Raw genomic sequence first — 17,885 nt, 5'->3', positions numbered from 1 at the left:
TAGGATCTAACTGCAGATTCTTGTCATTCTAGAACAAAACAGAACAAAAAAACCTTACTAATCTTTTATCTGTACCATAACACCACATAAAATTTCAACAACCAGCACTCTAACTGCAAGCACAGCAATGAGTATCTCAAAAGATTATCTGTGAATCACAACTGCAGCGAGACAGCTGGATCCTAACAATGCAACTGCAGGATTACCAAACATACTTTAATTCTCACTCCGTAATTTTTAAAATCTAAAAATAATTTAAAATTAATTTTATATTTAACATGCAACTAAAAAAGTATTTTATGTTTCATAACCCATGGAATTTATTGTGTCTGTTAAGCATTATAGAAATATTACGCAAAGCATTATAAAAATATCATCACTGTATATCTAGCAATTAAGAATCCCTCACAGAGTCTAACTGGCATAATATTTACCTAGGTTGTCGCAGAAATATGCCATTTTCTCAACATACACTAAAACACAGCGAATTAATACAGTATTGTATGACCCCTACATTCAGCCTGACTTGTTCAGCTTTTTAAAACTCTATTTAGTTTTTGTCTGCATACTAGATTTAAAAACAGTAACACAAAGACTTCACACACCAATTTTATGTAATTTTTTCTACTGCCCAATGTCTGGATTATAGTCACTATGTTTTTAGTAAGTTATGTTAAATAAAAACTGTAATATAACAAAACCACACTAGTGGCTAGAAATCCTTCAAGCTGTGAATAAAAGACAAAGCATAAGCTTTCTAACGTTTAATAAATAAAAGGGAAGAAAATTATTAGGATATTTTCTTCTCAGAAAGACAGGAGTATGAACTCCTTAAAGAGAAGTGACTTTCTTCAATGGCTTCTTCACTGAGATTAGCAAAAGCAAATGAACCTTATTAACAGGCTTCAGTCCCCAAGTTCAGTCCTCAGGGTTGGATGAATTCCTTTTTTCAAGATGATGGCAACAAAGAGAAACATAGCCTTCTGAGTATGAGTGTGTATGCAACTTGAAAATTTTCCCTTTCCAAAGCCTATTATTGGCTTTATCAAACACAGTGGCTTGATTTCACTATTATTTTCAAATGCAAGTATGTTTTATTCTCAAATAAATGCTTCTGAGGGTATTGAGAATTTGACATTTGAAGGAACAAAAATTTGCAACAGCAGTAGTGTTGACATGATTATAAAGATGAAAAATAATTTTTAAATGCCTTTCTTTGTATTGTCTCTAAGCATCTGTACAGCCTTCTTAATTCATTTAGCCAGTCAGCTTACAACACATCTTACAAATATTACAGTTTGGTATGGTTTTAAATCCAGTTTACCTTAAAACCAAATTTTCCTTATCAAACCTTCAAATTTACTTTTTTTTAATTTAGTTGCTGCTGTTATTCTGGGAAGAGGAATGTAGAATTGCAGAGGAGGACACAGTGGGACAAGATGAGTTATCCAGAAATAAAAACAATTACCTTTGAAATCAGAAAATAATTTTAAGTTCTGAATTAAAAAGTCACTAGTTAAAAAAATGGTGTAATTTCAACAAGAGACTTCACACAATTCCTGGAATGATAATGCAGGACCAATTGCGCCTGCTTTATAAAGTCCAGTAGTCCTTCAAGAATTTCAGTGAACTAGCTTCAGCCCAGTGCAAGGAGGATGATGCAGGACAGAATTTTATGCTCAGTGTATGGCTGACTCACAGACTGAAACCAGACTCTATAGAAAGAAGTTGCATATCTTACAGTGGTTACAACAAACACATTTAAAGTTCGTGGGGAATCCTGAGAATGCAGAAACTTCAGGTACTCAGGCTTCCTCAGTGGTCAGCTTTCTCTGAAGAGGTATAAACAAAACAAATGCTAAAGAGGTCCTCTTCTGCAAAATAAATCTGAAAAAGGGACATTACTTAATGCATAGAAAGAATATTAAACCCTTTCCAGAACTCCTCTCATTGCAAACCTTTTCTGGGAGTTGAGACTCAACCTCTTTCTTCAATCTTCTCAGCAAGAAGGGCCGAAGCACTTTATGGAGACGACGGATGATCAGAATAGTTTCTTCCTCATTTAAGTCCACCTAGAGGAGTTTATGAAAGTCACTACAAGGCAACTCAAGTACATTAGGTAATGTCTTCTCTCACATGAAAAGTTAAGAATGTGCAATAATTACTTGCATCTTAAACCAAACTGACTGGGTCAAAAAATACACTTTAAACATTAAAATTTTGGTATTATAAAAAAGGGGTCTTTTAGTTAAATCCCTAAGTACCAGAGCAAGTTCAAACACTAATCCTTCTGTATAAGCTCTCTTCTGTTTTCATCAAAGTGGTTTATTTCTGATCTTTTAAAAAACACTGCCACAGTACCCTTTCTCCAGTCATGGCAAATGGAGCGTTGAACCACTGTTCAAAGGTGCTGCAGCTCTTGAAAATGGTTGGAAGAAGGAAATTGAGAAGAGCCCAAAGTTCAGGCAATTTGTTCTGCAAAGGAGTCCCAGTCAGCAGGATCCGCCGAGGGGCCACATAGTGAGTATTCAAGACCTGAGTCAGCTTGCAGTGATGGTTCTTCATTCGATGGCCCTCATCTACTATCATGTACTTCCACCGAATCTGAAAGAAAAAGAAGAAAAGTTGGCAAAGTTAGAACAGGCCAGACTTTGTCAGGTTCCTCCCAACACGTATAGAACAAAAATACTTAAAAGTCTGAGACATTAGTCAGTCTCAACCTTGAGGAAAGCCAAATCAAGCATTATGCAACTATCAGTGTCCTTGCTAGCAGCAAACATAGAGACAAACACTAGGTATGTTCAATCTGATGTTGAATTCTGACTGCAACTGAAACAGCCAACAGCAGATTCCTTCCATTTCTGGGAAAGAGATTAGAATGACTGGCTCTTCAAGGCCAGAATATGGTTCACAGTGGAAGAAAGAAACTGCATAAACTCCAAATAAATCTGTCTGTAACAAGAACCTTGAAAGGAGACAAAAGCATTTTCAGATAAAGTAAGTACGCTCACAAACAACAGCAACCCTGAACTTTGTTTCAGCTAATCCTGTGTTTTCCCTTGAGAACAAAGCAGCATAATTAAAATCATCTCTGTTACTTTGCTTTCAACCAAAGCTTCTATTTCTTAATATGAAATCTTAAATGCAGTCACAGCAGATGTTGGAAACTGTTGTTCAAACTCTCTGTTACCACCTGTACTACAACATGGACAGTTAACACAAGTGCCACACTGACCATATGACTAGGAAGGCCTCAGTTTGTACTTTTAGAGATGCTACCTAATTCCATTTCCCAGGACATGATGATTGGCATAGTGCTGTCATTCTTACTTTTCAGCAAGAGTGAGAAAAAATAGGGGAAAAGGAACATTAGGTAGTCTCAAGCTGTTTTCAAGCATTCAGAATGATGCTAAGAAAATGCCCTGCCTTTGTATTAGACAGGACAAACAAGTAATATGCAGTGAATATGCAGTATGTAACAGACAAAAATGAAGTGAAAATGAACAACAAAACTCAGGAAGACCATACGGTTTCTCTGTATAGCAAAATACCTCCTTAGTCTGCTTTGTGTGCACATGAAATAGTCTTATAGTACAGTAGTTTTCATTTTAATTCACTGTATTTGATACCTACCTGTAGACAGCCAGTGAGCCCCTAGGAACTGCAATGTGTGGACTCTTTAGTCTGGATACCAAATTCATGATATAGGTAACTATTTAGTCACGTGGGGAAAAGTGACCACGTAGCTGGAAGGGCTCTAATAAGAGTGAGCTTCAGGACAGAAATAACAGAAAAAATTAAAAGTCACTGATGCAGATTAGGCTGAGTATTATGCAGAGGTGAGAAAAGTAATGTTCTTCCAAGGACAGACAGGATACAGTACTGACAGAACTGCACAGAGGAATTAGTCCCTGGCCACATTCAGGAAAATCCTAGTGTTTACATAAGGGAGAGCTGTGACAGAGAAGTTCTATCAAAAAATGAGGAACAGGAAAGTAAATGAAAGGGTTAACTTTTACTGAAGGACAGAACAACTGAGAATTTCCCTATAAAACAAAAATGTGTTTCGTGGTACCATCTGAAGGTGTCTGGGTCTTGCTGTAGAGAGATAATAGTTAAAATTACCTTAGCAAGGATATGTTTGTCCTTTATTATGTACTCGTAAGTAGTTAAAAGAACATTAAATTTTCCACTTCTAAGCTGAGGAACAAGTGAGCGGCGCATTGCAGGTGTACCCTAAAAGAGAGAGACATGTGAGTTGTTATTCTCTACTTTGTTGAAGAAAAAACATTATTTTTATGAATTAGCAGATGATGAGCAACTACATGAACCTGCAATCCCACCATACAGTAAATAATACATTGATGTAATTCCAGACCTTCTCAGAGTGCTCTTTCCCTAAACCACTGCTAGCCTGTAAAGCTGCTTAAGGGGCTTATGGAAAAAAAATAGCCAGTGGTCTGGTCTCCCTACAAATTGCTTGGCTATATCTAGCTACATCTAGCTACTACAGAAGCTACACAAGAAAGTATTTAGCTCTGAATAAAATGTTAGGTAGTTACCATCTGTAACTTTCATCAGAAGCCTTGCAACGTGGTAATTAACAATTTTATTCTGCATTTGGTACAGTGGTTTTACTTCTGCAGTCTTTCATAGTTTGTTACAGTCTTCTTAGTATGATTAACTCACACTGCTTAGTATCTGATATACATGACAAAACCTGATGAACAGTTTAAAAGTTTGCTGAGACAGAGGAAAAAACTGTCTCTAGTTCTCATTCTTTCTATTCTACAGTCATATAAAAAGCAAATCAAACCTTGTAAGATATCTTCACCACAGAAGGAGCCCATTTGTCAAATTCGTATGTCCAATTGGATAAAGTCCTATCATAAAGATTATAAAGAAGAAGTAGACTTTCATCATTTGCAAATCAAACTTTATAAACGTTTCCAAGTGGTTGCCAGCTTTTCAACACATTTTATGTAATCAACCCCCATAAATAACAACATATTTTAAAAATGCACTTTATGTACTGCCACAAAATACAAGCATGTCAGAGGGGAGTAACCACAAAAGAAGTGTGAAACACTCTTTCAGCTTATATTCAGGGCCCTTTTTGAAACCAGTAGTAGTAGTATTTTACACGGACCTTTATACTTTGGAACATAGTAAGGATAAGAACAATATCTCTGAACAAAAAAATAGTTTTTTAAGTTCTTCTATACTACTTATCATCCAAAAATGGACATTACAGCTTTTCAGATACAGCCCAACAAAATTGTTACTAGACTTCATCTGTGTTCTACTCAAGCAGAACTACTCACAGTAACACCACTGCCACTATGTGGATCCATTCTTGCACTGTTTCTGCTGTTTGATCACAACAAAAAAATTCTTACTGCAAAGCTCATTGCTATCATGAGACAACAGCAAAAAATAACCTTGAGGTTTTTCAGCTGCTTGCTGTTTTTTTTCCTTCCTAGTGGACCAATGATGGCAGCAATACTAACGACTTAGAAAAGGCAGAGAAAGGCAGCTTTTAAAACGTATACAAAAAAGAACTTTCAGCTCCTCTCAGTTTTTAAAAAAACAAATAGAGTACTTATAAGAAATGTGATTTTTTACTGTGCCCACATGAAAATTGACATTAATACACTCCCACTATTTTTGTTTCATAGCTCTTCTCTCGGGTGTTTCTTTTCAAACTAAGCTTATAATTTCTATCCATACAATTAAGCAAACCTGTGGCATTTATCTTAGTCAATCTAACTACTGCAGTGCAGCCAGAAGACACCTCAAAAGAAATCAAGAGATGACCACAAATCAAATGTATCCTAATTTTAGAACAAATTTGCATGCTCAGCACAACTGGTGGACAAATTAGCTAATGAAATTACCAGAAACTTCTGAACATCAATCAAGTCAATTACACGTAAAAATAAGAAAACAACTCCTCAACATCCTATAAGAGTTCTACAGTGCCTGACATTTTTCATTCAAATCACTAAAATCCACACCTGACCTTTGGAGAAAGGAAGATGCATTAGAAGAAATGTATGAAACAAGCAGCATTTTGGAAAGTTAAGGGAAAGCAGGCAGCACAAGAAATAATCATAATCTGACGGAAGTGTGCATATCAATCAAGACTATATATATCCAGGAGTACCTATACAGTATTTAAAGGATCAACCTCATTAAAACATGCTTGCATGGTATCAGATGAGGCACCAGCTGCTTAAAGAACTAAGCAGTTAAAAGCTGAAAGATGAAGTGCATGCATACAACAGGAAAGAAAAAACATCCCCCTCTTTTGGCTTAAGAGTGAATTACAGTAAATTCAATACTGTTCGTCAAAATTAATAGAATCAAGTGTTTTATCAGCTTTCTGGTTTTGCCAGTGTGTTGCGTCCCAAACAAACCAATCTGCAGTGCTTAGGACAATAATGCCAGAATGAGACCCGTTACTTACGACAAGGGAACAATGATGAGATAGGGGCCATTGAGTCTTTTGTGCTCCATCAGGTAAGTGATGAGAGCAATAGTCTGTATTGTCTTTCCTAGTCCCATTTCATCTGCTAAAATTCCATTCAGATTGTTATTATAGAGAGAAACCATCCATTCCAGTCCCTGGAGCTGAAATGAAGAGTAAGAGTTTCACTTATTTAAAACTCACAAAAATAATTAATAATAAAAAATTAATAATAAATCATCAGTATGGGACCAATGTCCAACAGAGGCAATCATAGGTAAGGCTGATAAATGCCACTGCAGGAATTTGTTCCTCAATTTCAACACTGTCAAATGCTAACTTTCTGCGTGTACTTCATGACATTTGCCTGTGTCAATTAAAATCTTTCAAAACGAAACTTGTCAAATCTGCACAGAACATGTAAGCCTCACAGTTGCCAACTGTATCACTGGTATGCTAAAACTCTCGTAGCACATGTCCACTTAGCGTCTGCCATCAAAACTCCACTTCAGAGTAAGCCACCTTTGTCCAAATATGCCTTGTGCATAAACTTCCAGAGCTGGAAGGAAGCCAGAGTTCTGTAGCTTTGCAATGTCTACATAACAGAATTTCACACACCAAGGAATACTGCTAGGAAGCACTATTCCCTTCTGTCAGACAGATTTCCACATGTGTGTATCACATTACTGATGGATTTGTGAAGTTTCTGCTTCTAACATCCAGAGTTTTCATATGTCTCATGCATGGAGAGAGCAGGAAATTAGGTGGCCCGAGAAAGTTCAGAGGGAAAACTCCACAATACATGCTTGAAGTAACCATCTGTTGTCCCTGCAAGACAGTATCCAAAATAATGCTGCCAATTTACTGGCTTTACATACACGTGGACTGATTCATATTTACTATTAAGCCATCAAGAGTTGACTGGAACCTGTAGTCCCACTGTATGTCCCACTTACAAAGTCGCTTCAGAACTGAAAAAAGGAAAGCTATCTTGTCTGCGTCACTAATTGTTATGTGGAAAGATACATATATGCACAAATAATGCTCTGACTAGAGAAAAGGTGCAGGTTTTTGGAGTTAACCCGGAAGTTGTACAATAGCAGAAGTGTAGAAAACACATGTCAAGGACATTTTCAATCACCCGTGAATCTAGGTTATGGTCAGAATACCGAAGTTCTTGGTTACTAAATCCAGTAAAGTCTGTGAAGAACAGGTGACACTAACCTCCATAGTAAAATATTTTTCTTATTTTCAAATTGTATCTATCACTGCACCGAATTATTAGGATCTTAAGTAAACAATAAAATTCTAAACTTTTGAATACCGGAAGAAACAAAATACTGTTAACCCACCACAAATTAAAACACTAAGAACAGAAATTACAAGTCAATGAGAAAGTCAGCAAAATCAAAATATTATTCATCTGAAATGAAAAAAAGGTAGAGGTTGCTGTAAAAAGTTTGTATTATTTAAGCAGTACGTATGAAACATTATCTGTGACAGGTGTCATTTCTCTGTCCATATTTCCAAATTCTAACCTACTAGAGACTTTGTATTTTTTAACAAGTTTTCAGTTTGCCCTATGAAATACCACACTGAAATGTTCAGCATAATTCCAAGTTTCAAGTAATTTAATGTTTTAGTGATTTCTCACCTGATAATGTTTTAATGTGCCATTAATAAGAAGGGAAGACTGCTTTTCCACCCTTTCTGTGATTGCATGAGCAACAGTGTAGTAGGACTGAGACCCTCTAGCACTATACTGCATGCTATATTCATCATCCACATCTTGTTTGGCAGTCCTGGAAAGCAGAAAAGGAACTTGAGTGAATTCCCACAAACAAGTATTTTTTGACCATGGCTCACATACATATGTCTAAAGAAACAGTACAAGTCCTCAATTGTGATGAGTACACCAAAGGGTGCAAGATTATAAACAGTATATAATTAAATGATAATGTTCCTTCTCCTGCAGGTATTCATGCCTCAAATCACTGTACTCTAGAGAAAGCTACTCTTGTGAAATGTGACTGTAAGAAACCATAGTTCCGAACAAACAGCACTTAACAAACACTCACTCAATTATTTGCTTTGCATCCTTCTCAGAAACTTCCTCGCTGTTAGGATCCAGAAGTATCTTCTCATCTGCTTCTAGTCTGCTTGATTCTTCTTCCTCATCCTACAGAATACAGAAGAACAGAAGTTCTGGGAAGTGTAATGTGTTCCTCAGTCATACTTTGAACTGGCATTCACATACTGGTAGCTTTCACTGGTCAGTGGTTTATGACAGACATCTGAATCACAAGATTCAATTTACACCTGCTCTGCAATAGAACTGCACTGCAGCATAACAAGATGATTTACTTTTGACATACATTAACTGGCAGGAAGTCGCAAGACTTTGAAATAAAATCTATTTTCCCCTTTAATGATCTTAGTTTCAAAAGGCCTTCTCTGACTACCATATTCATGGAGAGTATTCCAATATCATGGGGTTTCTTTATGTTGTATTCTAGATGTGTGATGAATTAATAAAGCTTAAAAAACTGTCAACTACTGATTTAGGCTTCTAGTTTCTTAATTTTTTAAAACCAGTTATTTTTACTCTTTTTAAAGTAACTTGTCTTTTGGCTACAGTTGCAGCAGATAGCAAACAACTTAAAATCTCATTGAGTGAGATTCTGAAACCTGACAGGTATCAGGCCCTTCTCTTCTCTCTTAATAGACAGTGATGCCTTTTCCTGGTCTTAAAATCAAGAGTCATACACAGTTAGAAGGGGAAAAGGGATTTTACCTCGGTATTTATTTTAAGGATCCTTAGGTGCACACATCCAGGTCATATGCATCGAGATGCACCCTGCCCCAGTCTGCCCCCAAAATATTGGGTATAACATTATAGGTTTTACTAATTAGCAGATCTATCAAAGATTCCCCAATGAGAGGCTCAAGTGAATCCCCCTCCCCAAGGAGCCTTCCCCTGGGTGGTTCTATCTTAGTTTATAGAATGTGTTCTGGAGAGGACCTTGGGGTCTGGGGGCTTTCTGATCCCTAACTACGAAGCTTCTAAAATGTTTCGTCTCTCAGCTTGACAAACAAGTCCAAGAATGTAGGCAAAAAGCACTAAGAGTACAGAAGTTGTAAAAAGGTATAACAGGGGTATAAAAGAAAAGGCAAAAAATCTTCATGGCATCAACAGACATGTAGAATTGTATTTCCAGAAATTAGTCCTACAAAAGCACATACTGTAACATCACACAGTCCAGTCAGTTTCAGTAATTGTTTGGTCTAGTATTGTGAAGACTGCTAAACTTAGGAGATCTGAGTTCTACACCTATTTCTGCTACCAGGCTGTTGATTGAACATGGTCCTTCTCTATTCCTCACTTCTGTTCTCCTTTAGAAAGTAATGATGTGAAAATGCTATGCAAGTGTCAGTATTCATTATGCATAGTACCTAATATTATGACCCTACTAGGCTGGGATTTTTGTGTGTGTTAATTTTAAGATTCTTCTTAGAATTTTTGTAATAATAGTATTTAAATCACCATCCAAATACTGAATCAAATAAGCCTACCCTGAGAAGTCTGAATATAAATCCCTGGCATAATTCCTAACATTTTAATACACATAATATATAAGTAGCAACCATGTTATTTTATTGCCTATAAAACCTCTGATGCATAAACCTTGAAGATGTTAATTTCATTCAGCACAAAGCCACAATGCAGCGTTTCCTGAGATGTATTTTAAAATAGGAACCCGCTTAATTCTCTGGTTCATTATTATTAATAATCAGAGTAAAATACTCATTCTTCCTAACCACAATTACCAGTTAGGCATTTAGAGTGCATATAAAAAACAACTGCTATAAATCAAGAACTACAGAATCAATTAATTTTCCTGTTTGCATTAGTCTTAAAGCACCTACACTTCCCCTCTCTTCACTACGAAGAAGGGGAAAATGAAATATGAAATAAGTACTTGTTTTTTACTGTATTGTCCCAGTATTTCTTTTTAAAGATACATACCTCCTCCTCATATTCAGAGCCACTTTCATCTTCACTGTCTGATCTGGGAGCAACTTCATAGCTGTACAAAAATGACAGAAAGACTGTGAATTACAGTGAACAAGAGGAGGTAAGAGGTTCAATACATGTCCTATTCAGCTTACATACACTATGTTAAAACAAGAATAGAATTGGTAAACAAGAAAAAAAGTATAACATGGAAAGTATCAATGCAAATAGAAAAAAGAGTCTACTTTGTACACTAACTACTTACCCAGGGTTCATTTCCAGCCAAGCATCCAGCTGACTTGCTTTGGGTGCTTCTGGTCCAAGAAGAACTTTGCCTGTTTCAGTGTGAGTCACTTTGACTGGAAGGTCACTCATCTGACTGCTCTCATCTATGGGCTAAAAATTCAAGTGACATTTTACACCATAAGATAAGTGAATTTCATGCTTGTCTTACATAATTAAAAAACTAATAGCACTATCAAAATTCCAGTTCTGAACAACCAGTGAAGTTTTGTTATTAGATGCCACACTTTACCACATGACTACTAAGCAAGTCACAGTACTTCTGTGTGTAACATATTCTATATGACATCCACAAATATATCCCAATATCCCAAGTAAATTAGAAAGAACAGCATGGAAAAGAATACATTATTGGTTTTTGTCAAGACACAAGGTATGTAGTCTTGCAGGCATTTAATCCTGTTATTTATACCAACAGATATCTGTAACAAAAAACATACAGTGACTTTATGACTTTTTTTTTTTTTTTTGAGAAACAAGAATCAAACAATTTAGCTAGCTTTCTAAGTAAAGGCCTGTTTTAAAGCTCTGAATGAGGCAGCATATGCTCTGCTACTGAATGAAGAATATTATTTGAAGAACGACCCAGAAAAATTACTCATTTCCATTTGTTACTGAGGAAGAAAGAACTTTCAGGTGTCTTAATCCATCATTACACTATATTCTGTCGTGTGACTGAAAGGAATTGAACTACATGCAATGTCAACAATGTATTTTTATAAAGATGAGAAGATATATATAGTGTTTATGAGCTCAAACTAGAAAGCAAGTTGTCTATATACAGACTGCAAGAAAAGTATTTCTTGTAAGCACATTACAAAAATGAGAGGCAGACTTCAGCATACCCAGAATTCTTCAATATACTGAAGTATATTCAATATACTTCTCGTTTTAGTCTTCGATTTTCAGAATAGTGACAGGCTAGCATAAATGTTAACCCAAGTAATGATTATTTCTGTTTATAAACAACGGCTCCTAGAACAGTTGTCATCATAACTCTTTAAAGTTATAGCCATGGCACACAATCCAGAACAATCATCGGAAAGGTTGTTTTTTTTTAAAACCAAAAACCTACAACAAGAAAAAATAACCACCTTGTAAAAATTCATACCTCTCCATCGGGGCCAAGACCAGATGCCATTCCTTCTGCATTTTCTTCAGCTTTCTACAACAAATGAAGAAGTGAAAAATACTATGGTCAGATTAAAAGTACAGAAAGAATACTTTGTATGATGTAAACATTTTGGATCATGAATATGTTTCACTTATTTCTGAACAGCCTGGGGTTCAAGTTATTAAAGGTGTGGAAGGATATAGACAGAGATGGGCCCTAACAATTAACACACACAAAGCATTTACTAATGGTACCTACCCACCTCAGTCAATGTTATAAATCTGCATGTAAGAAGTGGTTGGCCCACTGAATTTCTGGTTCAGACCTAGAGCTCAGTTGCTCATAGGCTATTCTAATGCAAATAAAATAGTAAATTATTTTCATGTGATTTACTACTAATTTCTTCTAAACTGCTTTAATTTCCATTTTGAAGGTGTCAGCAGGCATCACATACTGCTGCATATATTCATGCAAGACACTTTTATCTTGGGTATGTATTTTGGGTTTTTTGGTCTGACAACTACCTAGAAGGAGTATTTTGGGAGTTCTTTGTACTATCTTCCAATCATGTATAGACCCCAATTACTCAAACTAAAAACAAAAGGAACCCTGGAGTTCTTCACTGGAGAAAGCTAGATTTTTTTCTCTCCAGGCACCAGCCTGAGAAATTAGCAGTATCTTCTTCAAGGCTTATCCTCATTTACCTTACTTAAAAATGTCAGCATAGTATAAGGAAAAATGAAAGACATATAGTTTGCTTCCGCATTCAAACTTTCCTAAATAATTCTGAGCAAGTAAGCACATTTTACAGCTTCTCCTTACATCACACTGCTGAGTTTATAGTACTACAGCAAAATATTATTCTGGTTACTAATGTAAATAGACTAACAACAAGAAGCTATCTCTTAAATTCTGTTTTAGAGATAAAGAACTTCCAACTTCCAACTATTATCAAAGCATGTGATAAATATGGACCATCAAGTTATTCCTTCTTTTGTTTAATAACTATACTAGAGGAATAGCTGCACTTCTTAATACTGATATTATCCTTAGAAACTGCTTCAGCCTTTTTGTCATTGAAGTCCATTATGTAAAGCATAAACTAGAAGTGAACATGAAACAGCTGATGCTTAGTAGGAACAACAACAATACAAGCTTCAAGTCTGCCTGCTTCAGCATTTCTAGACAGCAGGTATTACTGCTGACAAAGAAAGGAACTGCACCAGAAGTGAAGATTTCAAATAAACACATGGGCAGGATAAGGTATGAACACACTTATCTAGTCTTGGCTGAACACACTGCAGTGACTTAGGATACTTTCTCCCTGGATGAACCAGGGCAGGGATCCATTCTTTCACACAAGAGAATGCTGTTGAATACATAAAGATTGTTACAGCTTAGCTACGGGCAATGGAAAAGAACCTTACAACTCAAATCACAGAAAAGCAGTAAGCATCAGTGCTGTTCACTGGGAAAAAACCATGCTGAGAATTTAATCCCTGAATTGGGGAAATCCCAATATTAAAAAGTAGGAAGGCACATGTTTTTCATTCTCTGTTTAATGACAGGAAAAACTACTAGCAATAAAGTGAAAGACTGCATAGCAAGTTGAACTAGCCTATCAGACGAAAATTTCATATGGAGTATTTTTTCTTATCCATGACTACAGTAGGAAGCTAGAGACAGAAAACACAAATAGAGGAATGTGAAAAACAGGGAAAATCTAGCATGAAGATTACAGAAACTGTATCCCAGAGAAAGAATGGACTAATCTCAAATTTTTTTCTACTAAGAATATAGGGTTCACTTGGATATTCTATAATGAGTCTGGCAAAATTATTTCTTCATCATCTACTTCCTCACTGCCATTCCCAGGAGAAAATCCTAAGAACTCTCTTTTCTCATTTTTCAGTAAGTACAAAACATTAACTACAGGTGTTAGTAGATGAAACTTTTGTATGGATTACAAAACATAGAAGCCTGAGGACTGAACGTGTATGACTTTGAAAAAAGACACAGTGCCCACTAATTGCAATGTGCTCTGCAGCCATGCAATGACAAATTCATAGAATTCTAGATTAAAATAAGGGGTAATATTTGCGTAAACTCCTACTTCCTTCACAGATGAGCAAAAGATTGCTGGAAAGAAGTTAATTACAAACAAAAGGATGAAGATGATCAAGACAGAGCAAAGGTATTTTTCTCTTTTTTGCTAGTATTTTTAGGTTTTAGAGTGGAATATATATAAGCACTGAACACGGGACATACTTCCTTTCAACTTCAGGGACAGAAAATTTTATCTTTACTGACATGGCCAGAAGATACATTGTTTCTCATAAATACTTCAGCTAAACTGACATAGAAAGAGAAACATACCACGAATGTGGATAGTTAAGGGCATATGTATTTGTTATTAAAGTTATGCAGTTACTCCACATGCTGTCTCATTAACGATTATCTCTACCATGCATTCCAAGAAATCAGGCCTGTTCTCACTGGTAATACAGGCCAAGAACCTCATCCAAATTACATCTTAATTCTGTAGACAGGGTATTGTTCCTACGTTAGAACATACCCTCAGGAACCGAGGTTTCTGTGACAGCAGGAGAAAACATTACCTATTTTTTTAGGCCATTAATGGCCAAGATCAGTATTTTTCCATGCTGGTTCTTATTAGCACATTTCCAGTGCTGTTAGTAAACCCTGTAAACATAATACTTTTATTTGGAGCAGTAATTAGTAGCAAACCAGGCATGGAAATGGATTATAAAAATCCTCTTATTCATTCTGCAAGAGACAAAACGTACTTTGAGGTCATAAAAAATTACGAATCATTCCTTAATCACTATTTCACACATGGAATAATTTTTTTGAAAATTGCGCTGTTCAATTTCGACAACTCTCTCTTACACGGTAAAACATTTCATATGAAGAAAAGTAATCTTGAAAAGTTTCAATTAAAGGTTAAAAATGCACAGTGAACAATACCACTGGCAAAATACCCATTTACTATAATAAACCTAGCCAAGTTTTTTAGCCATTTCTAATGGTCCTAACAAAATGGACTGAGTCAAATGTATAATGTGGAAGTCTAAAACAGGTGCCCTGCATGAAACAGCTACACAAACCAGCCTCTTGCTATCTTCTTCACAGAGTATATTTTTGATACTTTGAACTTTTGGGGACATTAACCCTAACTTACATATCTGTCCCAATTTTACCTGTACAAAGTTTATGAGCAAATTATGTTACAAGAACATTAATGTTAACAGCTAAGAATTTTATAATCCTGCCTCCTTTTCACCACCTTCTTTTGACTTAATAACAGCATACATACATTTCAATAGAGAGAGAGATGAGTTCCCTCAGTGTTAAGAATTTGGTGGTGTAGATGTTTTTAGATGTCTGGTCTGTGTATGACAATCGGGCATCACTACATTTATCAACATTTAAACTGGATTTGAAGAAGAAATGGCTTAAAAATATCAGCTGTAACTACTTGCCTTCTTTCTTCTCCTTCGCTTCTTCTTCTCTTTGGCTGCTTGTGCTTGCTTATGCTCCCATACCAGGTTAGTCAAGTTAGCCACGTACTCATCCGTTTGCTGCAACAGGTAGGCTAGGCGTCTGTCTTTCTTTTGATCAATCAGCTTACGGTAGCCTTCTTCATCTTCCGCCTAGTGATACAAAAGAGACGCCAGTCATGACAGAAATGATGGCAGACACACACCATCCAACTCCTATGTCAATAACCAAGTGTTATCTTAGGTCGTCATGATCTGCAGAAAGGGACAGCTACATGGGAAAGATCATGATCATTGGATGATAAGGCTCAGGAGTCATACATTTATATCAATGCATCACAGAATCATATGGGTTGGCAGGGACCTTAAAGATCATCCAGCTCTAATTCCCCTGCCATGGGTAAGGATACCTTTCCACTAGACCACATTGCACAAAACCACATCCAACCTGGCCTTTAACACTTAAACCATGTCATTAAGAACCACATCTACATGTTTTCTGAACTTCCCCATGCAGCCTGTTTCAATGCTTGACAACCCTTTCAGGGAAGGGATAAAAGGCACTTCAGTCAAGTTCACAGAGGATGTGAAATCAGGAGATACCTGTCAATCTGCTCAAGGGTTTGGCAGCACTTCAGAAGGACCTGAACAGGCAGAGAAGTTGTGCCATTTCTGACGTTAGAGGTTTTCAAGACAGGACTGAAAAAAGCCTTGAGCAACCTGTTTTGAACTTGATGTTAACACTGCTTTGGGAAAGTGGTTGGACTAGAGAGGTCCCTGACAGGCTGAGTGACTCTGAGACAAGAGATTCCATGATTCTACACATTTCACTCTCATGGACTGGAAAAATCTGCAGCAGTTATGACTCGCAAAGGAGGAAAAAAAAAAATCAGTGCTACATGAGACAGATTGCAATGTCCTGAAACAGAGATAGTGAGTCTCCTACTGAGATGACTTTTCAAAGACATGAAGTGCAGGTAATTCACCAAGAGGAACAACATGGGAGCTGGACGTAAAATTGCATTTAGTCCTTTTTCCAGTATGAACACAGAACCTTTTCTTCTAGCTGTTAAGTGAAAGTTTTATTTTGTTAGATTTATCTATCACTGTTCTACTTTGGTGTTATTTCATCTCTGATAGAGGTCACAATCAGAAACAGGGTTCACCAGACAAACCCTGTCTCTGAGTCATCCTGGCAACTTCTGCATCCTTGTCATACTGTGTGTGTTGGACATACAAGGAATATTTTCATGTGCTGTGACAACATAATACAGCATATCAGATAAATACAAGTAAAGTAGCAGACGTGCCTGTCTCAATTTTGGCTGAAACAACAAATTAAGAAGTATACAATGCCTTATAAAAACCAAACATAAGTAAAAAATATTTTAAAGATGATTACTTTAAAATACAGCACTCTGGGAGATCTCCTGCTTTTCTAGAGACACCAGAAGAGCATACAGTTAGAAAAAATAGCTATAATGTTCAATTGAACTTGCAAAACTGCTTCCAAAATTCCATTGTTATGTTCAACCCCTCAAAATTCCAACACTCAAACCCCAAGTTTAAAAAAAAAAAAATTATGATTATTGTTGTTTTTGTTGCTTCTAATGTTACTGAATACACAGTCTGTGTAATCTACCCAAGGTACTTCTTTTATACATTTAAGCTTGTCTTGACAGTATCTTTTTAAATCACACCAATGCCCATTTTTGCACATGGTATATATACTACTGCTAATGAGCTGTGACACAATCACCATTTCTAATCATAGTAAAGGAAGGGAAATTTGTGGAATGAATTCAGCATTCCTGAAAATACATGCAAAAAGTTTTAGACACAGCACATTTTCATAGACCATGCCAAGCATCTGAGAGGAGATAATATTTTAAAACAAAACCACTAGTACACATCTGTGAATTCCAAATTTACCACAACTGGACTAAAACTCAATAGACAAAATAACCCCATTAACAAAACTCACAGATTGGTTTTGCAGAAGGATTTAATTGAGCAGTAGGTGCAAAACCCTAAACTGAAAATGCCTATGAAATTCTGTATGTACGATAAGAGGTTAACCAGTCACGGTGAAGGTATTTTAGGAGAAAGCACTGATAATCTGGGCATTCAAATCTACTTCATACTTTTCAGCAGTGGACATCTTGATTACTTATCACACTGCATATTCAATTTAACATAAGCTGAACTTCACAGGATACAAATATATTTTCCAAATGTCAATATTGCTTTTATTTAAAATCAGCTCCTTTTTTGCTAATAATTAACATTTTTACAAGCTAGGTTAGACAAACTGCTGATGATTATCCCCAACTATAAAAAAGCTCTATAATACTGATTACTATGTAATTTTGAGAAATGCCCTAGGGCCTACATATTTGTTACTCTCTTATGCAAGTTCTTAATTTACACTTTACACAAGCTTTTATTTCCAAGTTTCTATCA

At 36.2% G+C, this 17,885-nt stretch overlaps 1 protein-coding gene across 1 annotated transcript in view; it reads right to left on the bottom strand.

Moving 5' to 3' along the window:
* The window catches only part of SMARCA2 (SWI/SNF related BAF chromatin remodeling complex subunit ATPase 2), a 118,142-nt gene that overhangs the window by 57,258 nt on the left and 42,999 nt on the right, over positions 1 to 17,885 (bottom strand). The window contains exons 10-20 of the mRNA XM_069001850.1: positions 15,405 to 15,575; positions 11,899 to 11,952; positions 10,750 to 10,880; positions 10,497 to 10,557; positions 8,548 to 8,648; positions 8,124 to 8,271; positions 6,470 to 6,633; positions 4,817 to 4,883; positions 4,126 to 4,236; positions 2,362 to 2,604; positions 1,959 to 2,072 (exon numbers count right to left, since the gene is read on the bottom strand). Of these exons, the coding sequence (XP_068857951.1) occupies positions 1,959 to 2,072; positions 2,362 to 2,604; positions 4,126 to 4,236; positions 4,817 to 4,883; positions 6,470 to 6,633; positions 8,124 to 8,271; positions 8,548 to 8,648; positions 10,497 to 10,557; positions 10,750 to 10,880; positions 11,899 to 11,952; positions 15,405 to 15,575 (1,365 nt within the window). The remainder of the gene's footprint in view (positions 1 to 1,958; positions 2,073 to 2,361; positions 2,605 to 4,125; positions 4,237 to 4,816; positions 4,884 to 6,469; positions 6,634 to 8,123; positions 8,272 to 8,547; positions 8,649 to 10,496; positions 10,558 to 10,749; positions 10,881 to 11,898; positions 11,953 to 15,404; positions 15,576 to 17,885) is intronic.

The sequence above is a fragment of the Aphelocoma coerulescens genome, assembly GCF_041296385.1.
Source record: "Aphelocoma coerulescens isolate FSJ_1873_10779 chromosome Z unlocalized genomic scaffold, UR_Acoe_1.0 ChrZ, whole genome shotgun sequence".
NCBI classification, from domain to species: domain Eukaryota; kingdom Metazoa; phylum Chordata; class Aves; order Passeriformes; family Corvidae; genus Aphelocoma; species Aphelocoma coerulescens.
This window is presented reverse-complemented; position numbering and strand designations above follow the sequence as displayed.